The following is a 22,745-nucleotide window of genomic DNA, read 5'->3' on the forward strand; positions in this document are numbered from 1 at the left end:
CACGTTGGCAACATCCGTCTCTCAAATTATGCCCTGTTGATCCAATACGACAGTCGCGTTTCCCCCATCCACCTTATTGCCACCCAGTCCTTCGACCTGCGCGTCATCGTGAACATGCCCAAGCGCAAGTCTGATGAAGCGGGTGGCACCGCCACCCCTTCACTTTCCTCCTTGGACGCTGCCTTGGATCTTTTAGCGTGCGAAATGTTCGGACGGCTCGAGTCTCTCACTTCGAAGTTTGAGGCGGCTGCGGGCGTCAAACTCAACGAGGGAGAAGTCATGCGCCGGTGGGAGGAGGCCTCCAAGCGATATTTGGTCATGAAGAGCATGGACGAGCTCACCTGCAGCGCTAAGTCTGCGCTAGACGGGAGTATGGTACTGGATGAAGGGGCTGATGCAGAGCGCAGTGGGGGTAAGTTCTGGTTGAGCAACGAGTCGCTGATGCTGTAGACTCCGCTCTCTACGCACGACCTTTGCCTACCTCGCATCACCCTGGAGCTGTGAGGACGTTCGAGCTTGATGGCGAAGAAGAACTTCACTGGCGTCGCTGGAGCCCCCGAGTCAACGATGTGGTTCTGGCAGAGCTGCAGGATGGCGCCGTGTGGCCTGCAAAGGTAATGACAATTTCAGAAGTTGCAGTTGCAGCTGACCGACTAGATTATTGATAAGAAAGTTTTCTTCCAAGGACGCAGCTCCATTCCTAGGGGGAACAACTTTTATCCCATCCGGGTCTACGCAGAGGACATAGCACCGTGAGTACCATTCACGTGGAATACAATTCCTCGCAGCCGACATGACTGACTTCAGGACGATGACAGTAAAGTCGCGCATGATACCCCTCCAGCTGCGCTCCTCGCCGCCTCTTTTGGCTTCAACAGAGCTAATCAATGCCTACAACCATGCGCTCAACCCAACCACTTTCGATGCCGTGGCCGCAAATCAGGAGCAGGCTGCTGCATATGCTCGCACTCATCCAGGAGCTGGCGATATGTCCTCGGATGCTAAGATCGCCGCGGAAAAGGACAGCTGGAAGAAGTTCGTCAACTGGCTCATGAATGAGCGGCGAGTCGAGAAGTTGCGGAATCTCAGCGAAGAGCGAGACAAACGTCTTCGGGAAGTGGCCAAGACCTTGCAGAACGGGGCGCTGGAAGAATGCGCCGAGGAAGTCGAGGAGGACCGCGCGTCCAGGAAGCGTCGCGTTTCGGTATCACTGCCGCCTTTTTCTTACTCAAACACAAAAACGGTGCATAAGGTCGACAGCGAATCGAATCAGCGTGGCGGAATCTTTCGCATTGCTGAATTGAATGGTTCTCCGTCTTCGGGTCACGGCGCGTCGAACAGCTCGAGGAGTATAACTCCTATGTCATCATACATCCGTCCGGCCTTGTCCGTCCCCCTCCGCCCCAACTCGCCTCGTCGAGCGGATCGCCGTCGAAACAACGCGCTAGCAGGACTCGGCGAGTTCAGCCCACGTCGCGGTTCGACCTACACCCCGCCACGCGTCCTACCCTCTGGCGACGAGACCGCGCCGTTCTCACCCAGTCCCGCTCCAACTCTTAAGAGCTTTGACTTCTGCAGTCCGCTTGCCCTCAAGTACGAGCTCGCGGATGATGACGTGGTTATGGCCGCTAAAGTTGGAAGCAAGGGTTCCAGTCTAGAGGCAGTGAAGGAGGAAGATGGGGAAGAGGGAGAATGGAGTCTGGTGTCGCGAGCAAAGCGGAATACTCGTTCCAGACGAGCGGGTTCTGAGCCATGCGAAAAGGCCGAAGCGGTCGTTCCCCGACCTACTGGGATGGGGTCTGACGACATAGCTTTGTAGAGGCGTCCGTACCACCAGTAGTTGTAAGCGTAATCATGTCTCTCGCGCCGATCTTGTGCTGTGCACACTCTGCCTCCGCGCCGCGCCTCCACCAGACCCCTGTCGATCCACGTGGCGCATTCATTCGCCACCCAACATGGGCAACTTCGTGGCCGTCATCGCTTTTCCTTCCACTTCTTCTTACCTCGCGATTACCTCGCATCTACAACACACTTTGGGCGACATGTTCTCAAACTTAGGCCTTTTTTCCCAGCAAACCTGCCCGGACTTGGATTGTAATCGTCCAAGCTGCCTTTTCAGGCACTCAACGGCTCGAACGGCGCGATCCAGTATTGATCAGCTGAAGGAAACAAAGTCGAGATGTCGTATGGTGTCAACAACTGCTGCAGCCCCGCAAGTTGATGTGGCGGTCTCCACGAAGCGCACAGCCACCAAACCCCTTGAGCATCCTGTCCAGAAGAAGTCCTCTTCAGCAGCGTTGCTTCCCCAGCCAGCGAGCTCGTCGCCAGCGGTGAGCCCGCCCACTGCTCGTATCGCTCATCTAGATCACCTCCCTGTCATCAACATCAGCGCCATCTGGGCCTCCCGCACTCCCATACACGAAGCTTTCCCCTCAACCCCTCGCTGATCGGCAGAAGGCTCGTAAGTCCACTTGTCGGAGTCTAAGTTGACCACGTCAGTCGGCACACTCTACGCTCAATTTGAGAAGCTCGTGCGCCCTCCATGACGTTTGTACACTTATGGCAGTACTCACGCGTCTTAGACCAGCATCCCAAGCTTGCTCAGGAGTCTGCCCTCAATCAAGAGGATGAGACATCCCGCAACACCCGCAGCATAAAGGCTTACAAAATGGCCATTCATCAAGCTGCTGTTTCCATTTCCCGCCGAGCCCCGCCGGATCGTGTTCCGCACATCTCCATTGGCACCGTGAAACAGTGTCGCGCAGCGGCAGAGGCAGCAGAGATTGCCAAAGCGAGCAAATTGACGACTCAGCGTGTTGATAACCTTTGCCACGACATTGAGACTCTGGTGCAGTGGGGCTACCCGGATTACAACAACGAAGAGCTCCTGGCTCCTCCAGTCATCATATCAAGTATAACGGAGAGACAAGTGTGCGACAGGTGTAAGAAGGATTTCGACCCAAACGTCGAGTACGAGTTAGGGGACTGCACATTTCACTACGGTCGACCTCGCCCAGAGCGAAGAGAAGGCCGCCGCGTATGGCTCTACTCGTGCTGCGGTAAGGAGCGCGGTGCGCCCGGGTGTGAGGATGGCATTCACGTCTTCTCATTCAAGGAAGACGACGCAAAACTCGCGGCCCTAGAACCCTATCGAACGACGCAGCAAGTACACAGTCAGAACGACATTCTGGCGTCCGGTGCATTTGAGATCGTGGGCATGGACTGTGAGATGATCTGTGAGTCATTGAAGGTCATGTTTGACTTCAAGACACCACCGGAGGCTCCTCACTTGCTCGCGTTACGATTGTAGATGAGGATGGAGCAACAGTCTTCGACGAGCTTGTGCGCCAGCGGCACAGAGTTCTGTGAGCTGAGAGGTCTTGCTGATGCTAACTTGTGCAGAGATTGTAACACTCGCTTTTCTGGCGTCGTCAAAGAAGATTTGGAGCGTGCCGCCATGGACCTCGAAGCTGTTCGCAAGGCCGTCTGTTCCTTTGTAGGCCCAAAGACAATCGTCGTTGGACATGGGTAAGCCTTAACTTCACAGTACAGCTAGCTCATTTGCAGGCTGGAGAACGACCTTCGTGCTCTTCGTCTTCTTCACGATCGTGTCATTGACACCGCCATCGTAATGAATGCAGATAGGCCGCTGCTGACGTCCAGCTTTACCCCCACCCTAATGGGCGTCCGTATCGTCGAGCTCTGCGCGACCTGTGAGTACACTGTTGTCGAACTTGTATAGCTTACCACAGGGTGAAAGAGCACTTAGGCTATTTCATCCAGGAAAACTCCGTCGGTGGACACAGCTCGGCGGAGGATGCCCGTGCTACGATCGAGGTGTTGAAGTCGAGGGTTCGTAATTCATGAACGAGCATTGTAGTGTAACTTGGCATGTGTGCGGTAGCGAGTAAATGATTTTGAACCCAGGCGTCACGATCAGGGAAAATTTGTGGCGGAGTCGTCGAGCGTGCAGACCAGGTGCATTTGATCACGACGCAGGAAGGCGTCGAACACATCGGTGGAGATGCATGTTCCTTGTCAAATTCTTCGCTAACTCCCTGAGCCGCCATTGCTCAAGCTTTAAAAGTAGTGAAAACTTGTGCGTTGGCAGAGGATGCCTGTTGATGGCCGTGAAGGATTTCGAAGACAACAGTATCAAATGAATTGGATCATCGGTTGTTCCATCTGCAAGTGCACGCACCCCTGTCCAAAGACACCCTCGCGTGCAGCAAGCACAAACCAGAGGGCATCCTGTCCCTTCGGAGAACGATCCTCTGCATTGCAAGCTGTTGAGGCGCGGTCGCACTTGTGGGGGCTCGACATGCTTCACCATCTTTTGATGTTGAAGTAACTTGATGGTGAAGTAACAGCGTGCATAGGTCGCAATGTAAACATAATTTGAATCGCGAATCTGTATGCACTGGTGTCGGAGAGACGAAATGAGCCCGGACAACCCACATTCACTCAATAAACCGACAACCGACCCAGTCCCAAGGTATGAGATACATTCTGACTACACTTGGGAGAACATATGCCTCACTCGAAACGTGGATGGGATCTCGATCAAAATCACGTTTCCCTATTCAACTTGACCCTCATCGATCGATATGGTCTAAAAGTTGCCCATCAGGCAAACTGTCAACCTGTAAGGAGCATTATCCAAACAGACGTCAAGAGGCGTCTGATGATGTTCAAGGCGTCTCGAGAACAACACCTCTAAGTCTACAGGATTTGAAATGAATACCACCACCAAAATGTCTACAATAACAATCTGCCTATAAGTACTGCAATAAAGCGAATGCATATTGAACGATTGCTTTGAGAATGCTTTGGAGGACCACGGTGTGCGCCAAGCGGGGGACAAAATGCTGCAATGTATTGGCTTGCACAACGAACGTTACGTTTCCGAAGTCTGTCTGTGTGTGTGTGTGTGTGTGTGTGTGTGTGTGTGTGTGTGTGTGTGTGTGTGTGTGTGTGTGTGTGTGTGTTCATGCATGTGTGTGTTCAACGGCAAGCCATTGATTTATGGATCGATCGATTCCAGGATTGAGAAGAATTGAATCAAGACTCAGGATAACCGCGGAAACATCTTCATCAAGCTGCTTGAGTCAGTCACAGTCCTGCATTCATTGGTGGTCACTACCAAGCATATTGTCAGTGGATGGATCGTTCTTGATACGCTCTTGTATCACTCCCACAGCATTGCTATGCCAATGCTTTCAACATCACTTCAATAATTTACGTACATCTTTAACCCTGCCGAGCTTGGTTCTTCATACCTGTCCTCATTTTGTAGATGTGAGATTGGTGCCAGGTCGTTAACTCACCAGTGCTGTCGACAGTCCGATAGTTGGTAATGTGTAATCAACCAACAGATAATGATGACGAGCACAGACTCTGTTGAGAAACGTACTCCCTGGTTAGAAGCTTTTCAAAAGGAGGCCTCTCAATTTTAAGAGGAAGCCACAAACGGAAATGCTTTGTTTGGACTCAAACACTAGTTATCAGCGTACGACTTGTCAGCGAATTTGTTGGTGAGCAGAACAGGTAACAATGTTGTGACTATTGAAAATCACTGGTGGCCTCGCAGACCATCGCTGAATTGTCGTTTCAACGAAAGGTCATTGGGCGATCGAGCTCATTGGGCTACAAGGAGCTGTGCTGTACCCATCGGGGACTAGGCTAGTCATTCTGCATGCTTATGACAGACGTATATGGTCCTTGGATCTGAAGAGGAAGGGGATGTCTGAAATGTGTCGAGGTTTCCACGGTAGGAAGTGTCCCGGAACACCTCATGTTAAGCCCGAACTGAGACAACGCTGTTGCTGGTGAGGCTCCCGACTCAAACCTTGCTTCTATCTCTCCTCAATGCCCACATCGTGCGATGAATGACCTACGATTTTACTTCACGTTTTCTAACTTGCCATGCAAACCTGCACGTATGAAGCCTGGCATCATTCTCTGTCCATGGACAACACATAACTCTAATCATTACGCAGTGGTAGGAGATGGTGGACACAAGCAGCAATGCACGAAGGATTGTCATCAGACTTGCGCAGATCGGCGAAGTCCTGTCACCTCATCAGATTGGATAGGTACAGTACACAGTGCTTGAGTCCAAAGCCTTTCGAACCACTATGGTACACGACCAACGACAATCTTGCTTTTCATCAGCTGGAGTACCGCCCAAATGGCTGATGCTGTTCAAGTAGCTTGGACCGTTCGTCCCTCCTCACGTGTTCACGCACGGCCTTGAAACGTAAGTGTTCTCCCATTATTCAGTTGATTGGGCGACTGCTTGATCCAAGCAGACAGTGTGAAAGAGCTTCCAAACCGACAATTGTTCAGTCGAACAAGTATTGGTATATGAAGAGTTGTATCCGATGGCTGAAGACGCTGCCCTGTCATCCTTTGTGACGTTGGCCGCACCTATCCGTTAACCCACCAATACCCTGGTGCTGGGCCTCGAGCATCGGAAGAGTTGGAAAGGGTCCAGAGACCCTATTGCCTCCCTCCAACTTCACCGCACATTGAAGCGGCTTAGGCGTCTTATCGAGGCTGCATCACTTCGCCAGCGATTGTCTAAAAGGTGCACCTACCCACACACACAGGAAGCACTCCATTGGAACGTCTGGTCCAATTCGGTCTCAACTGCGAGGTTACAGAGCGTACGTCCACAGGGCTGTTCCCGGGATTGACACACCCCTGTGACTGCGTCCCTGCTATTATTACACTATCGGTTCTTTGGCGCGCCGACAGAAGGTGCACTTCTTTCATCTTGGCCGATAATCACAATCGTCCCCGCAATCAGGTGTGACAAAGGCTGGTTAGCATCGATGAACCACAACCTCGGGTGGAGAATGGTGCTAAACTCTCGAGTCATTGCTCGACCAGCATTGTGTACTGCGTAAGACTTTGATTTAGTCATGTACTTTAACCGAATCATTAACCCCAGAAGCTTCGTCTGTAACGGGGAGCACGGCTTGAGCCGTAGTTGTATGTCAGAGGTGCAATTAGGCAGTCTCCCTGTCCCAGAGAGAGAGATATCAGCCAATTAGGTGGCCGAGAATACGCGGTGATTGGGAAACCTTGGGGAACACACTAATCAAGACCGTCTACAGTGAATAGGCTGCATTGTCACGAGTGGCCAGGCGGCCCAATGGAGCTGTACTGCGACTATCCATGTATAAAAACATTGAGTATCATTGTGGGGAAGGGGTAGCGTAGCTATAGTTGACTTTGCTCAGCAATTTGTCAACAATCATTCGAACGCACAAATGGATGAGGAGTGATTGTATGAACTGCACTAATAAGGGGTAGAGTGCCACATCTCCGTACCATTATGACATGGCAGCCAGGCGCACAACAAACCTGAGGTGATCGGTGCCGATACTTGTTTTCCGGATGACGGGAAGTCGCGGCGCTTTGCAATTCGGTAGTGGCTATCTGGAGCCACGAAGCTCTCTTCTCAGCAGAGGATTTGTTGCTCCCGTAGTTTGTATATTTGGATCGATGCAGCAGGCCCGATATCAGTCACTCCTGCTCGTGGCAAGAGTGACGATCTGATCACTGGGGGAGCTTGGGACAATGGAAAGGAGTTGCACATGCTAGTTGTTGTATTAGGAATGCCACTATTCGAATGCTTTCACGCTAGCCTGCGTGCATTAATTTGGCGAACATTGAGGTTGAGGCCCAAGACAACCCGTAAGAGAATTTACTGACCGCATAAAACTACCCATAGCGGAATTCACTACCCCAGCATGAGAATTACCCAAACAAGTATTTATGCAAAGACCACCCATCTTCTCCCGCCGAAAGTTCACATGATTCACTCACCAAATTTGCCGTTCTGTTGGGCCGCCATCGTGGATGGCCAGTCTTTCGACATTGGGCGGGTGGGCAAAGCATTCCCTATACGTAACGATAGACTTGCAGCCACAAGGTAGTGCTCTGGGTCGGCAAATTGCCGCATTGGTGCCACAGATCTCTACTATAGAAGTTCTCCAACTTTCAATGGGTATTACAGCCACATCATGCATTGGATAGAGCACAGCAGATCGCTCGGATGTGGGATTATCTCACAGCTACACATTCGGCAAGCGGGGGAAGGCAAGCGGGTGCGGCGGGGGCGGCTAGGGTTCACATGAGTGCCTGGACTTAAAAAGGCAAGACATCGATCCACAACGTCAGTCGAGAGCTAACATTGAGGTGATTGCAGATGATGCCGCCTTGCCCTGCGTCAGCAAAAGGGCTTCCAATCCACTGTATTGATTGCCGCTGCCCTGATCTTACTGTTGTTTTGCTCAATCGTCCGCGCTCTTTAAGCTGGTTATCCTGGTGTGCTAGCGTGAAAGGCCCTCGATACCTTCAACACAATGTTTGTGAGTCCAGATCTTACGACCTTTCTTGGTCTGGGGTCTGTCTCTCTATCACCATATCCTCTCATTGCAACTGGCAGTGGTGATCTTCGACCGACATTGATCTCAACTATATCTCGAGATGAGCTTGGTCTTTGCTAGCAACTCCAGTTTTCCGAAGCTGTTGCACCTTAACACATGCACATGTCTGAGCAGCTTCTGAAAACAGCGTCTTTCATTTGGCACATTCGGGCCATTATGACCATTCAGTAGCAAAGCAGGCTGGTACTATTTGGAAATCCAATGGACGGGAATAGCCTTTGAACTATGGACTCAACTATGGACTTCACAAGCCAAAGACTGTTCTTCGAGAAGGCTGCGTTATCTAATAGGCTTGGCCGCGTCCAGCAGGCTTGCGAGGATCAGTAGCAGCCAGCCACTCCCCGCTGGGAAGACGAGCGATGACATGCGAGGTCGAGGTGGAATAGGGGCTTTGATATGACACATTGTAGCCGAGGTCTTTGAAGAAGTCGACCGTTTCGTTGCTGTACCCGGCTAGAGGGATGGGTCTGTCCGGGTCGGGCCAGTCGAAGTACGTGATGCCTGAAAGCTGATCATGCCACCGCGCGCTAACGGTGTCAGAGAGTAGTGGTTGTAGTCAGATTCGACTCACTGGCTCGTGCACTCGGAAGCATTCAGGCCGAGGTCGATATGGTTGTACAACTCTTGCAACGTGGCGGTGATGATTCGCGAACCGCCTGCTGATCCGGTCGCCATGACCAGCCGCCCGTTTTCGTCTTCGACAAGGCTGGAAGCGATGCTTGACTGTGGGCGCTTACCGGGCTGGATAAAGTTGATCGGATTCGCAGCGAAACCGAAAGCGTTGACAGAGCCTGGGGAACTGAAGTCGTCCATCTCATTGTTCAGAATAATGCCGTCCGCGGTCACAGATATGTCAGTTGATGCCACCAGTTTACTCACTAACTCGCGACCCCCAGATAAGATTGATCGTGGTGGTCAGGCTAATTGCCATCCCGCCGCTATCAACAGCTGCAAGGTGGCTCGTCCCACCCTCCCTCGACGCAGGAGCATAGTTAGAGGGATTGTAATACGTTCCAGGATGTGTCGAGTTCCCCGAGATCAGTGCCCGGGCAGCGCCAGCAACTGTCTCTGTGAGGTAGGAGGCCTCCAGAGAGGAAACGTTAGTGGTGAATGCGGGGTCCCCAAGCGTCGCGCGCTGGCCGTAGCCGAATTTGTTGGCCTCAACAACTGGGTGTGAGCACTCAGAAGAGAGAATCGATACCTACGTGCCTGGATTGCTTGGTGAGATTGCTCAGCGTGCTGCAGTCCCTCAAATATCTTCAATGTCGACAGGACGATTGCCCCCGAGCTTGGAGCTGTGGTTGAATAGATTCGTTTGCCACATTCTTCAGCATGTGCTGCGTGGAGTTGTCGCTTACCGGTACGAGATGCTCGCAGCTTCGCGGACAATAGGCTGGTAGCTAGCAAGATCCTCGTGGGTCATAATTCCCCCTGTCGATTGGATTGCCGAGATGATGTTGTCAGCGATGTCGGAGTTTTGATAGAAGATGTCGGGGCCATCGTGAGCGATTCTTTCGAGCGTGTTGGCAATCGAATGCCAATACACTGTGTCGCCCTCCTTGAGGAGCGTGCCTTGGGGCGCGAAGACCTTGGACCAATGCTCGTTGTCGAGGATCCAGTCACGGCCTGCCAGGAACCCAGCGAGATCATAGTTGACCGGGTAACCATTGCGCGCAACGCTGATAGTTGGCTCAAAGAGCTTCACCCATGGAAGTGAGCCATGTCTATCGTGGAGAAGTTTCCAAGCTGAGGAAACTGTCAGTCTTGTGTAGTTATCAAAGGCTTACCACGAAGTTCACCGGGAACCCCTACTGCAAGCCCACCAACTGTCGACTTGGTCTGGTTCGTACCATACTGGGTGTACATCTGCTGTTAACATTCTGGCCGCGAACCGACTGACCGTCTCGTTGCCGGCCGCGGGCATGGTCTCACGAAAGTCGATTTGCTCATAGCCATGGGTGCCATCATCCTTATTGTAGCGGATTACCATGAAGCCTCCCTCATGAGTGAGCATTCATGATGTTGAGGACTACTTACACCTCCGAGACCTGAGTGGAAACCGCCGATGACTCCAACGCATAACGCGGATGCGATGATTGCTAGCCATGAGCATTGGGCGCGCATCTCTGCTCTGAGGTTCGACTCGCACCCACCATCTGCAGCGTTGCCGCCTTGTTTCATGATCTCCACGCCGATGGCTGAGCAAGTCCCGACTTCCTGAGTGGTTAAGCCTGACCTGTCAATATCCAGAGATAAACTAACCGTCACGACAGCGCCATGGCTTCCAACATCGCCAAACGGACATCCCTGGGGATTGGATCCCCAGCAAGTCCCCCAACGTTTGTGATGGCCTGGACGCTGGGTGCCAACGGGTGTGGCCAGTGCGGTCCCCGCGAGAAGCGCGAGGGCAAGTTGTGCGAAAGCGCCCATCATCCTGCTAGGTAAGAGCGAGAGAAGGGGACAGACGGAAAGATGTTGCCCAGCGCTAGGCTTATATTACATGCGTACCCGGTGTCTTAGCCAGCTCGACGTTGGACCGCATGGTTCATGCGCCGAGGTCTCGGATGGCGCTATTGACCAAGCGAACGGACTCTAGCGACCTTGACGTCATTTATGGACTGTCTGGAAACTCTCGAGGGTCAGCTGCTCAAGAGCAATGGAGCAAACCCCCATCACCTCATCACTCCCTATCTGCACTCTCCCGTGCAGTTGCAGGTTGAAGATGACCAGATTAAGTACAGATCCTTCTACGGCATGAATGAAGGTTCGCTATGGTGATCGATGTGGACATGTCCGAGAGACTAGTCTAACCTCCATCACACAGTGTTAAGAGATATGAGGTACCAGACGCCACGCCTTGCGTCGGACGATATTGGCGGGTGCGCTCTTCCCTTCAAGCGAATGAGTTCACCCTGCGATGACGCTTCAGAGTGCATGGAACGGAGGTGGAAAAAAGCCGTGCGACTGGTAGGTCGGCCGAGCACATCACGAACGAGTTCCTTTACAGGATTCTCTCTAAGCCTCAGTATTCGATACCTGGAGTCCAGATTAATGACCAGGACGTGTTCGTCAGGAAACCTCGCTCGAAGACAGATACTTTGGAGGCTTGAACAAGTCCACTGGCTAAAACATTGTGCATCATTCGCATGTCGTCATGAAGCTAAATACCTACAGGCTCAGAACAAGAGCGGTCCGCGACGGAATGTAGACCTGCAGGAAGTTCCTGCGTCCGTTCCACTCCATGTCGGTAGTGAAATACTCGCCCTCCTTGGCAACACGCGCGTGACCACCAAAGGCCTCATCATCCGTGTTTAGAACGACATGGTACTTGCCAGGCTGGTCAACACCAACACGGTAGTCAGTGAAGGAGTTGGTGGGGTGGACTGCGAGGTGTCAGATTCAGCAACACGCCGTCTGCTCACAGTTAAAGATAAACAGCAGACCAGCTCGCTCAAAGACGATAACCTTGTCGCCCTCGTGCTTGAGCGACACGTAAGCCTGGGTATGAGCTGGAGGAACCTGATGCCAACAAACCTGAGGGGCACTCAGCCACCGGTACTTGCTCTCGAGGTTGTTCATGGCGCCGTCAAAGTTGTTGAGGAACTTGTAACGGAGAAGATCGTCATCGACAAGATTGAACTGCCGGCGGGCGTGCGCAAATGAGTTGCCATTGCCCTCACGAGGGAAGTCCATCCATCTGGCGTCAGCGGGGCTCGCGTCTCCTTACAAGCTCTTCGAACGTACTCCGGGTGGCCGAATTCGTTGCCCTCAAAGTTGAGGTACGCCTCACCACCCAGGGCGTGGGTGACAAAGCTTGAAAAATCAGCATTACCACGCAGATTGAACGCACCGAATCATTTTGTGGAGTGCCAGACCGCGATCGATGATAGGGGTAAGAGGCGAGAGAACAGACATGAAGTCGTCTGCAAGCGTCAGCGCACTCCCAAAATAGACAACGTACACATCTCCTTGTCCATAAGCCAGAACGCCAAGGTTTTGTCGCCGACGAGAGCCTGGTCGTGGCTTTCAGCGTAAGCCACGCTTCGCTCCTGGTGGCGACGATTAGTGAGGGTATGGACAATGTTGCCCATGTCCCACTCGTCGTCCGATTTCTCCTTGAGTATCTTGATCCACATATCAGGAATGGCCATGGACAAGCGGTAGTCAAATCCAACACCACCCTCAGCGACCGGGCGACAGAGAGTCGGCATGCCCGAGACATCCTCAGCAATAGTGATAGCTTGGGGGTAGAGGTCATGGATCATCTTGTTGGCCTGGGGAGTTAGCTCACGCTTTCCTTACACCCGGAGCACTCACGAGCATGAGGTATGTCATAGCCTCGAGGTCCACGTCGTCTCCGAAGTATTCATGGTAGCCACCTTGTATCAGCTAAGAGCATCAAGACAAAACCAACCTGAGAAGCCGACACCCATGCCGTGATGCTTGTACATCATGCTGGTGACACCGTCGAAGCGGAAGCCGTCAAACTTGTATTCGTCCATCCAGTAGCGGAGGTTTGACAGCAGGAAACGCTGGACCTCCGGGTGACCATAGTTGAAGAGGCGCGAGTCCCACAAGTCGTGTCTACCCCGTGCTCCCTCATGGAAATAACAGTGATCGGTGCCGTCAAACATGTTCAGTCTGTCTATTAGCTGTGTACAATTGACCGCACTTACCCGTCAAGTACGTTCTTGCAGGCATGCGAGTGCACGACGTCGAGAAGCACAGTGATGCCCATTCCATGCGCCTTGTCAATCAGGCTCTTGAGCTCTTCAGGAGTGCCTACATGTTAGTCTCCGTCAGAAAGAAAAGTACATACCGTAGCGCGATGAGGCAGCGAAGAAGCTGGTAACCTGATATCCAAATGCTAGGCGTGGTGAGCAAAAACTAGAAGGTCAAGGTGGATCGCGGCTTACAAGCGTAATATGCATGCTCCATGACTGCCATCCTGAAGTCAGCAACGTGCAAGCCACCCAAAGCTCACATCTGGATAGTGTTGTATCCAAGCGCCTTGATGCGTGGCAGGACATCGTCTTCAAACTCCTTGTAGGTGGTGACACGCTGGGCTGGACTGGAAATGCCAACTAAGCTTGTTAGCGCCGCTGTGGGTCCAAGCACATACCGTGCGCCTCGTAGATCTTGAGACCTTCGATAGGGTTGGTGGAGTGCCCGTGCTTGAACTTGTACGTCTCCGCGGCCGGCGGATTCCAGAAGCGCGCGTCATAGATAGGAGAGACGTTGAGGTCCTGAGTGACGCGTGTGATCCACGCAGGCAGGCGATCGAGGGACTCGCCGCTGGGAGTGGTCATGGAAATCTTGACCATAGAATCATGAGGGATGGCCGGGACACCGGGGCTCTTAGGAGGAACATAGCACTCCCACACGCCGAACTGAGACTTGGTCATAGGGTTGGCGGTGTGCGACCAGCCGTCTGCCGCGTTAGCTGTCATTGCAGATTGTTAGACTCACTGAACTCGCCAATAAGGCGAGCCTCGGCGGCTCCTGGAGCCCACTCGCGGTACGTGACACCACCCTTGTCGTCAACAGTGAAGCCGAGAGTCTTATAGCCCTGGCTGAACTTGTCAAGGCCACCCTCGTTTTGATTGATGAAGTCGAGAGCCTTCTTGTACCCGGCGTAGCGGTTGCGGATTGCGGGTGCAAAAGGCTCAAGCCTGTAGGTTAGCTACCTCTCCTCGCAACTGTTTGCTGCTCAGCGGACGCTGTGCCCAGCAGGAGCTCCACGCACCAAGGATCCGTTTGAATGACACCAGTACCTGATGTTAGCCAGAGTCTCTAGAGGAAGGGGGCAGGAGTCACGCAAGGTTCTGAGCGGTAAACACTCACCATCATCGGGCATCATCGACGTCTTGGAGCCGTTGTTCGTCTGAGTTGCCATAGTGAATGAGAGAATGGAAGGAAGGAAGATGAAATGCGAGCAGAAGTTGTGGGGGTATAAGCCTGGCGAAGATGAGGGGGAAGTCTTGTGGCTTGAGTGTGACGTTGAATGGCGGTTGGGGCCATCTAGGCACACCGGTCATATGAGCAGTATGAGCGGAGGGCGGACAGTGACAGCCGCCGGCATGTGTTGGGGGTGATCCCATGTGGGGTCTCCGCGGCAGTCACGTGATATCGGGCCGCCACCGATTTTCAGATTGTGTGTGGAGGTTCTCATGTCAACTTGGAATTTGCTTTCTACCACGCTACCACACACTGCCCGCAGCGCGCACGCTTGCCACAACAGCAGCAAGCGCTCCCTTTCGCAATGGTCTCTTACTACGATGAGCTTGAGATTGAGGACTTTGCCTGGGACGACGAGGCGAAAGTCTACCACTATCCATGCCCCTGTGGCGACCGCTTCGAGATCTCGAAGGCTCAGTTGCGAGATGGCGAGGAAATCGCCACCTGCCCAAGCTGCAGCCTTATCGTCCGAGTTATCTATGACTACGTGAGTGTGAATCTTTGGCAGAGCTGACCACCGCAGCTAGACTACGAGGACTACGAGACGTCGGATGAAGAGGATGCGGAAGGCGAAGAGTATGACACTCCCGACACCACCGCCACCCCTCCGACCCCCGTTGCTGAGAAGCCGGTGGCGGATGCGTCTGTACCTGAGAGTGCAGGAGCGCGACTGCTTGAGGATTCTTCCTCCGCCAAAGACCCAACCGCGCTCGAGTCCGCGGTCGCGCGCCTCAACATCGCCAGTTCAACTGAGCCTACAACCTCGTCCGCTGCCTCGCCGGCCAGTTCTCCCAGGCCCTAGCTTTACCGTGCGAGCCCTTCCTATTTCGGCAGAGGTTGTCCATGCCATTCGTCCCAGCTCACATCGCCCATCGTCCATCGCACATCGCACATCCCTTGCATCCCGCCTGTATCTCCTCGTTCTATGTTGAAACCTATTATACAGAATTGTTCATGTTCGCTGTTGGCGCAGTGTCTGCGATCGAAAGTGGGGAGCGCGGCTAGTATAGAGGAGGCTGATAATCATGTGCGTGCTTATGTTCCGACAGCATCACGCCTTCCGAAGCAGGACCGCACTACTGCACCCCAGGGAGTGCTGACGTTACATGAAGGACACTTGATGCGACGCGGAACAATTTCGTCTGCTCCACTGCCTCGCGGCAGGGCCCTGTGTTTCGCCAGGCATGTGAGGTGGGCTGTATGGAGACACGGCTCTCCCAGATCGGGCATGGGAGCGGGACAGATGGCAAATGAGAGTTGGTCCTCGGTGTGAGCAACGTCGAGATGCTCAGCTCACCTCGTAGCAGATCTCCCTCTTACAGAGATTGCAGTGTGAGGAGCTGTTTATCTCGTTTAGAAGTGCCCACTTGCCCACGACAGCCTCGCCTGTCCGAAACTGGACATCGTTAAGGTCCAAGAACGCTTCGCCGGTCTCATCGCTGGGCGTGACGGAATTGGACAGCCCTCCGAGGTCAAGCGTGACTTCCAGATTTCTGTCGGCTGGAGGAAGGTGGGCGACTTGCTCCACTAGAGCGTGATTAGCCTTCTCAGATACGCACGCCAGGCGGACGTCCGAATCTCGGAGTCGCACGAGGGAAGAAGTGATGTCGTAGGTCGCTGTTGAGAAGCAACGGATCTGGAGGGGGAGGTGCACGAAGGGCGAAGCCCTCACGAGAGCGGCCGCAACACTGGTGTCAGCAGTTGTAGCTTATAAACATACATAGCCTTCCGCTCCACCCTGTTCCGCCGTGTATCTCGTTTGAACATGTATTGGGCCTCGTCGCCACCCTGCTCCTCCTTGCGGAGATGTCGAGACTTGTCCGGGTTCTGCCATGCCCATTCGAACTGCAAATGTTTAGCAACCATGAACCACCGTTTTGTATCCCTCTCAGTCCCACCTGAAGCGCGGTGAGCTTGCTGGGGAAGCTGATGATGTTAGAAGACGGAATCGTCATTAGCTTACCCAAACACGATCATCTGAACCTCCTATATGATCAGCATGTGTTTCTCGCTACAAGCCCTCACCCATGGGCGAAAGCGTGAGGTTTTCCATGCTCCCTGTGTGAGTTCTCCATTGTGTTGCCTGAGCCGCCTTGGCGGATTAGGTGTTGATCCGACCTTAGAGAGGTGAGTGGAACCCGGGAAGGTGACGCACGTAAGTTCGCTGTGAGTTTGGGGTGGCCAGCGACTTGAGGAGGTAGCAAGCATAGAAGGGCGGATAGGAATGATTGCCGTCAGCGACTGTCGACCTTGACTTCGAAGCCATCGTAACGACGTAACAACAGTTGGTTGATTGAGGGGTTGGTCCAGGCAACACAAACAAACACACCCTAATTACATCCGTTGAAGTGGAGGTGGAGGTTCCACCAGTGACTCATTCCCGTCACTAGACCTCGATCCTGTTCACCGTCATACATTCCCTCTGGCTCGATACAAAGCTAATTCCATCTCTGCTCCAACTGAAATCGACGCGGCTCCGCCTAGAAATCCACGAACAAGTGGTCGTACTGGCTGGTTCCCGTCTTACCGTACGAGCTGACATCCGCCTCCGCGTAGCGGTCGAACCTGACATGTTAGGATTACTAATAGAACCCGGCCCGGGGCCATGGTGCACTTACTGGCTGGCATCGCCCTCTCCGTCAATCTTGGGCACGTAAGGAGCGGGAATTTCGCGGCGGTACAGCTTGTCCCAGTCGACTTCAGCAAACCAGCCGTGGCCGAAGATGTCGCCGGATCCGGCGTGGAGGTTTCCGTAGCGCTTCGTAAGGTCACCGATGAGAAGGTTCTTGAGAAGCTCCTTGGCCAGCGGGTCAAAGTATGTCGGGTAACGGACCTTCCCGGCGATGATCTGTGGTATGAGCAGTTTCACAGCTAGTTCTATACCTTTTCGTACAGCTTCATTGGGTTGCCATCCTCTGTGAAGAACGGAGGGTAACCAGCCTACTGTTAGCCATAGCATACAAACGCGCATTGAGGACGGGCAATGCTCACCAGCATTTCAAAGATCAGAACGCCCAGAGCGTACCAATCAACACTCTTGTTGTAGCCCTTGGACTGAACGACTTCTGGAGCTACTGACCCTGTCAGCATCAACTTTATCAAACTCGGCTCACGGTAGTCCGGCGTGCCACAGAGGGTCCAGGTGATGTCGGGAACGTGCTTAGCGAAGCCGAAGTCAGTCACCTTGACGTGACCATCAGCACCGAGAAGGATGTTCTCAGGCTTGAGGTCACGGTAAATGATATCCAAGGAGTGGAGATAGTCAAGAGCTAAGGCGACCTCGGCTGCGTAGAACTTGGCAACCGAGTTAGGGAAGCGCTGTTATCAGTGGGGAGCAACCAATCCACACTCACCTGGCTCTTCCTGAGCAGACTGAACAGCTCTCCGCCGGCAACAAAGTCCATGACCATGTAAAGATTGTTGACGTCCTGGAAAGTACCCCAGAGGTTGACAAGGAATGGGTGTCGGACGCGGACAAGCATCTCACGCTCAGAGTTCGTGTGCTCCACCTGCTTCATCTTGACGACCTTCTCTTTGTTCAGGACCTTGATCGCGTAGAAGCGGCCATTGTGCTTGGAGCGGACGAGATGAACACGGCCGAAAGATCCAGTGCCCAGGCTGTGTGTGAGCATAGCTTTTAGCTTGGTACACGCACGTTCGCTCAATGGCAAAGTCCGCTAGAGCGTAGCGACCTGCAGTCTTCTTTATGGTCTGGGGCGTTCCTTTGTTGTTGGTCGGAGTTCTGGAGCCCGGAGTCTGGCTGGAAGCGTCCAGTGCCGCCTGGGATGCAGCAGCGTTGATAGCAGCGACTCGAGCCTGTTGAGTTGCATTATGAAGGTTCGCTTGAGCATGGGCAGCCTAAATAATGAGCAACAGAGTTGAGTCTCCAGCTCACCTGTTCGTGGGCCTCGCGGGCCTTCTCACGCATGCGATCCTCATCGGCGCTGCCCTGGCGCCCGTCGGGTTGAATGGAGAGGTTTGAGACGTCGGCCATTTCTATGCTGTTGTTGCGGTTGGTCTGGATCTGCTCTTGAGTCTGCGGGGGCGCAGCTCCGCCCATGCCAGATTGAGGGGTGGCCGAAGTGGTTGACAAGGGCGTTCCGGTGGCTGACGACATGGGCGCCGATTGCGGCCTGGAGATTAGCGACTGTGACGCTTTGAAGGAATAAGTCAGGACTTACCCTTCAACGTCCATGGGAACCGAGGTGTCTGCAACTGGCTTTGGCGGCTGCACCGGAGCACTTGGAGGAGGTGGAGACTGCATCTGCTGAGGCGGGGACTGGATGGGGGGGTTGGATGTCTGACGTCCCAGACTGGATGTCTGGGCCGAGGGCGAAGGGGGACCACCCTTGTTGGATGCCTGCCGGCGATGGTGGAACTTGTCGGACACCTTGGCAAACATGATGGGGAGAGCGTCAAGGGTGAATTTATTAGGACTAGTGCAAGGGGTCTGTCGAGTAGACGAGGCTGTCTGTCCACCTTGGGGATGAGAATCGGATGGGAGGGCGGAACGGCGGACGGGGTATTCACAGATGGACGGCGGCCGGGAAGGCGGAGGAGATACGGTGCAAGAGGTGCAAGAGGTGCGGAATGGGATGGGAGACGATGAGGTGGTGTGGAGGTGTGGAGAGTGGAGAAGGAGGAGCAGACGTTGAGGGAGGGGTTGTGGAGGAGAGGGAGGTGGTTGCTGCGGCAGCGATGTTGGTGTGGACGAGATGGGGATGGATGAGGATGGACGAGTGAAGAGGGAGTGAGTGACGAGTGACGAGTGAGGCTAGAGTGTGGGCAATGAGGTAGGCGGGGTATGGGGAGTGAGGGATCGCAGGCGGATTGGATGTGGGTGGGAGCTTGGGGATGAGTGGGCGGTTGGGCGATCTGGCGATCTGCGAGTGTTGGCTGGCGCGGCAGGCTAGCTGCGGGCTGCTGGCTGCCTGGCGGCTTGCGGCTTGCGGCAACGAGCGCGGAGAGAGAGAGGCGAGTGAGGAGAGAGATGGCTTGATAGACGTATGAGAGCTTGTGGGTGGATTAAGGAGCCAAGGAGACTGGAGGCACAGGACTACCATTCCAATAGCATTAGCCAAGGAAAGAGCTATAGGATACGTTTCGATACGATTAACACGAGGATGGGCAGTGGGGGCGTCGAGAGGCATGAGTGGGGGGAGGTGAGGGTGGTATGACGATCGATTGACCTTTGGCTTGGTTCCCTTGGCCCTTGGATCCCTTGCATGGTATGAGCAGGCACACACACATCAAGGCCCAAGCCGTGCAACGCCTGCAAGAGGCCTGCAAGATGCAAGAGGAAGGGGCCGGAAGGGAGCCGCCAGGGTTGATCAGATGACGAACTCGAAATCTCAAGCTGCCGTGCCGCTCGCGCCGTGGGCCAGCGGAGAAACGAACAGCTGCAAGTCGCTGCCCGCTTCTTCCCTGCTCTCGCCCTCCCTCATACCCCACGCTTCCCCTTTTTTCCTCTTTTGGCAAGATCCACCTCAGAGCTGCCACCTGCCAGCAGAATGACAACATGCGGCCTGCCTGAAATGCCTCCTCCGCCCGCTCACGTACGTACCCAAACCTCGTCGTCACCCGATCAACCGAACTTGTCGAGTCTCCTCTTATCCTCTCTTCCATCTTCCATAATCACCCTTTCATCTCATTCTACCACGGCACGTGTGGGGCCGACAAGACTTGGTGGGCAGCAATAACGTCCTCTTGCGGTGCTCGGAAACCCATGCGCTGAGGCTTCCTGTTTCTCTTGGTCATTGATTCTGGAAATTTACAAGGGAAGCCCTCGCATACCACCAATGGCCCGAATATCCGTTCGGTTGCACGCAGGTCAGCTCCTCAGCAGATCAGGAGATCATCGAGTTTTTGCACTTGTCGCTTGGTTAGACGGGAGAGGCTGCCAGCTGCCAGCAGACCATTCGCCATCTTGAAGTCGTTGAAGATCATGCAACCCTCTCTATCTGAGGACCCACCTTCCTCCGCAGCCTGTATGCTGGCTGCCTATCGACTAGTCTACTGATCGACTAGTCACTAAGCGTGTAGAAAGGTATGACAAAGACTTCTTCACGACTGAGCTTCTTGGAAAACCTCGTCGAGCTCTTTCAGTCTGCTACATGCCACAGAACGATTGCAGGAGGTCCGTCTTCCTGGCTTCCTCCAAGATGAACCGCATTTGTGCGGCATAGCGGCATATCGTCATTACTCGATCATCCTAGACACGCAAAAGTGGCGGAATGGAACCGAGCCGGACATGCCGGCCAGTCCGCTCAAGGTGGGAAGCCACGTGTTTTCGTCGGTGCCCCACGGAGACTGCGGACGCAATTCTTGAACACCGAGAGCGGGGAACGGGGCAAGCCGAGTTGGCCGAGCGGTAATGTCAAGCCCCGCGCCGGGCCGGAGCTTGGGAGGCATGATGCATGACCCGCCGACAGGTGACTCCCGGCACATAACCATCGCCCCGAGTGCGATTGATCTAACAGCGACGCGTGTGGTCTCTCCCAACTTCAACTTTGCCCACTCATTGTTGTACAGCATGTCTCCCAGCATGCCGTTCCTTGTGCGTGGAAGCCGCGCAGCTGTCGCCGCTCGCGCGCTTCCCCGGCTCCCCATCGTGGCTGCTCGCCGCGGTGCAGCGACCTCGGTCGACGACCCCTCCGACACTCGCATGCAGAAGAACCGCGACGGCCAGCGGGCGCGCGGCGCTCCTTCCAAGGCGACTGCTCAGGAGCTGGAGCCCTCGCTGGGCAGCAGCAAGCTGCTGAAGAGCACTCCCGAGGAGGTAAGATTTCGCCATGCGTCAACGTCTGACGCGCCAGGCTCTCGCGACACCGGGGCTGCGCTTTGCAGACGGCCACGGTCTTCGCGGTCCATCCGGAAAGGGCCGTGAGACTCGCAAGATGAACTTGCATCAGGCGGTGCGCGACGCTATCCGCACGGAGCTTGCCGCCAACCCCCGATCCTTTGTGTTCGGAGAAGACGTCAAGGCGCACGGTGTTTTGTGAGTAATCAGCGGCCTGACAAGTCCACGCTAATCGCGCAGCCGCTGCACGCAGGGCCTTGCTGACGAGTTTGGTAAGTAGCGAGTTGCCACTAGCTGCTGGCTTATGTGCTGACCCAAACAGGCGAGAAGCGTGTGTTCAACACTCCCCTCACCGAGCAGGGTATCGCTGGCTTTGGCATTGGTTTGGCCAGTGTCGGTGCTACTGCCATCGCCGAGATCCAGTTCGGTGACTACATCTTCCCGGCTTTCGACCAGCTCGTCAACGAGGCTGCCAAGCAGCGCTACGCTTCTGGCGGCAACTACCCTCTCCAAGGTGGTTCGTTCACCGTCCGCTCCCCCGTCATGAGTGTCGGGCACGGTGGTCTGTACCACTCGCAGAGTCCTGAGGTACGTCTGGCATCTGCGAGAGATAATGACTAACTGCGCAGGGCTTCTTCCTTGGTGCCCACGGTCTCAAGGTCGCCGTTGTGCGCTCCCCAATCCAGGCCAAGGGTGTGCTTCTGGCCGCGTTCCGCGACCCCAACCCCACAATCGTCTTCGAGCCCAAGGTCCTGTACCGTGCGGCTATCGAGGAGGTTCCCGTGGACGACTTCACTCTTCCTCTTGGCACCACCGACACGATTCTCGAGGGCACGGATTTGACTGTCGTCTCGTACGGTACCCCACTGTACACGACGCTCCGGGCGATCCAGCTCCTCCGCAACCCCCCGCCCCAGCTGGTGCAGTTCCTGCCCGAGCGTCTCCGCCCGCCTAACCCGGCTCCTTCAATCCAGCTCATCGACCTCCGCGCGATCAACCCGCTGCCGCTCGGCGAGCTTACCGAGGCCGTCAAGAAGACGGGCCGCATGGTCGTTGTTCACGAGGCCGGCAAGAGCGGCAGTGTTGGCAACAATGTCGCCGGCGAAGTCTCGCGCCGCGCTTTCGACTACCTCGAGGCGCCTGTCGGCCTCGTCAGCGGGTGGGATGTGCCCGTGCCCCTCGCCTACGAGAAGTTCTACCAGCCAGACGTCATCCGTGTGTTCGACAAGATGGTCGAGACTCTCAACTACTAGAGAGATTGTAAGGGGTGGCCCACGTCAATCGCATTGTACTCCTAAAGCTTCATGGATCGCATTTATCTACGAATTTTGTCAGCAGGGAGCCAGTGAAGGAAATCACTCCAAATATATCACGAGCATTTCGTATTGGGCTCCTCGATACGTTGGGACCAATGAATATGGACGCGCTGACAAGCCTCAGAGAACAGGCTGGGCCATGTTATGTCCTTAAGGCAAGCAAGCATTTGAGGCCACGACACTGGTTGGCTGACACTCTCAACCATGCCTGAT

The 22,745-nt window shown here is 54.5% G+C and overlaps 8 protein-coding genes across 8 annotated transcripts; 4 read left to right on the forward strand and 4 right to left on the reverse strand.

Annotated features, from left to right (window-relative positions):
* Positions 1-114: 114 nt before the first annotated feature.
* On the forward strand, positions 115-1,819 carry COLE_00820 (uncharacterized protein; the record flags this gene model as incomplete). The annotated part of the gene is made up of 4 exons (XM_018421136.2): positions 115-412; positions 451-614; positions 658-752; positions 808-1,819. The coding sequence occupies 4 exons, from the start codon at positions 115-117 to the stop codon at positions 1,817-1,819; spliced, it is 1,569 nt and encodes a 522-aa protein (XP_018281900.1).
* Positions 1,820-2,042: 223 nt separating this feature from the next.
* Positions 2,043-3,867, forward strand: COLE_00821 (uncharacterized protein; the record flags this gene model as incomplete). The annotated part of the gene is made up of 9 exons (XM_018425703.2): positions 2,043-2,330; positions 2,365-2,461; positions 2,500-2,531; positions 2,567-3,236; positions 3,269-3,365; positions 3,403-3,528; positions 3,568-3,628; positions 3,664-3,713; positions 3,753-3,867. 9 exons carry the CDS (start codon positions 2,043-2,045, stop codon positions 3,865-3,867), a joined length of 1,536 nt encoding a protein of 511 aa, XP_018281899.1.
* A 4,875-nt stretch (positions 3,868-8,742) lies between these two features.
* Positions 8,743-10,892, reverse strand: COLE_00822 (uncharacterized protein; the record flags this gene model as incomplete). The annotated part of the gene is made up of 10 exons (XM_018421997.2): positions 8,743-8,986; positions 9,031-9,304; positions 9,339-9,626; positions 9,665-9,780; positions 9,818-10,205; positions 10,247-10,325; positions 10,360-10,458; positions 10,497-10,558; positions 10,613-10,676; positions 10,722-10,892. 10 exons carry the CDS (start codon positions 10,890-10,892, stop codon positions 8,743-8,745), a joined length of 1,785 nt encoding a protein of 594 aa, XP_018281898.1.
* Positions 10,893-11,627: 735 nt separating this feature from the next.
* Positions 11,628-14,355, reverse strand: COLE_00823 (uncharacterized protein; the record flags this gene model as incomplete). Its single annotated transcript, XM_018425702.1, has 16 exons — positions 11,628-11,842; positions 11,882-11,957; positions 11,994-12,156; positions 12,204-12,272; positions 12,310-12,382; positions 12,421-12,733; positions 12,777-12,838; positions 12,874-13,100; positions 13,136-13,241; positions 13,279-13,326; positions 13,376-13,407; positions 13,444-13,543; positions 13,582-13,890; positions 13,929-14,131; positions 14,206-14,233; positions 14,304-14,355. The coding sequence occupies 16 exons, from the start codon at positions 14,353-14,355 to the stop codon at positions 11,628-11,630; spliced, it is 2,076 nt and encodes a 691-aa protein (XP_018281897.1).
* A 366-nt stretch (positions 14,356-14,721) lies between these two features.
* Positions 14,722-15,219, forward strand: COLE_00824 (uncharacterized protein; the record flags this gene model as incomplete). Its single annotated transcript, XM_018420072.2, has 2 exons — positions 14,722-14,904; positions 14,941-15,219. 2 exons carry the CDS (start codon positions 14,722-14,724, stop codon positions 15,217-15,219), a joined length of 462 nt encoding a protein of 153 aa, XP_018281896.2.
* Positions 15,220-15,452: 233 nt separating this feature from the next.
* COLE_00825 (uncharacterized protein) lies at positions 15,453-16,683 on the reverse strand (the record flags this gene model as incomplete). The annotated part of the gene is made up of 7 exons (XM_018421135.2): positions 15,453-15,680; positions 15,715-16,105; positions 16,138-16,262; positions 16,316-16,343; positions 16,381-16,403; positions 16,443-16,500; positions 16,556-16,683. 7 exons carry the CDS (start codon positions 16,681-16,683, stop codon positions 15,453-15,455), a joined length of 981 nt encoding a protein of 326 aa, XP_018281895.1.
* Positions 16,684-16,897: 214 nt separating this feature from the next.
* Positions 16,898-18,819, reverse strand: COLE_00826 (uncharacterized protein; the record flags this gene model as incomplete). The annotated part of the gene is made up of 9 exons (XM_018424921.1): positions 16,898-16,982; positions 17,036-17,265; positions 17,301-17,357; positions 17,409-17,491; positions 17,531-17,735; positions 17,771-18,035; positions 18,073-18,275; positions 18,313-18,550; positions 18,599-18,819. The coding sequence occupies 9 exons, from the start codon at positions 18,817-18,819 to the stop codon at positions 16,898-16,900; spliced, it is 1,587 nt and encodes a 528-aa protein (XP_018281894.1).
* A 2,389-nt stretch (positions 18,820-21,208) lies between these two features.
* On the forward strand, positions 21,209-22,469 carry COLE_00827 (uncharacterized protein; the record flags this gene model as incomplete). Its single annotated transcript, XM_018420187.1, has 4 exons — positions 21,209-21,414; positions 21,457-21,488; positions 21,539-21,804; positions 21,846-22,469. 4 exons carry the CDS (start codon positions 21,209-21,211, stop codon positions 22,467-22,469), a joined length of 1,128 nt encoding a protein of 375 aa, XP_018281893.1.
* Between the last annotated feature and the right edge of the window lie 276 nt (positions 22,470-22,745).

This window comes from Cutaneotrichosporon oleaginosum, assembly GCF_008065305.1.
Source record: "Cutaneotrichosporon oleaginosum strain ATCC 20508 chromosome Unknown ATCC20508_contig01, whole genome shotgun sequence".
NCBI lineage: Eukaryota > Fungi > Basidiomycota > Tremellomycetes > Trichosporonales > Trichosporonaceae > Cutaneotrichosporon > Cutaneotrichosporon oleaginosum.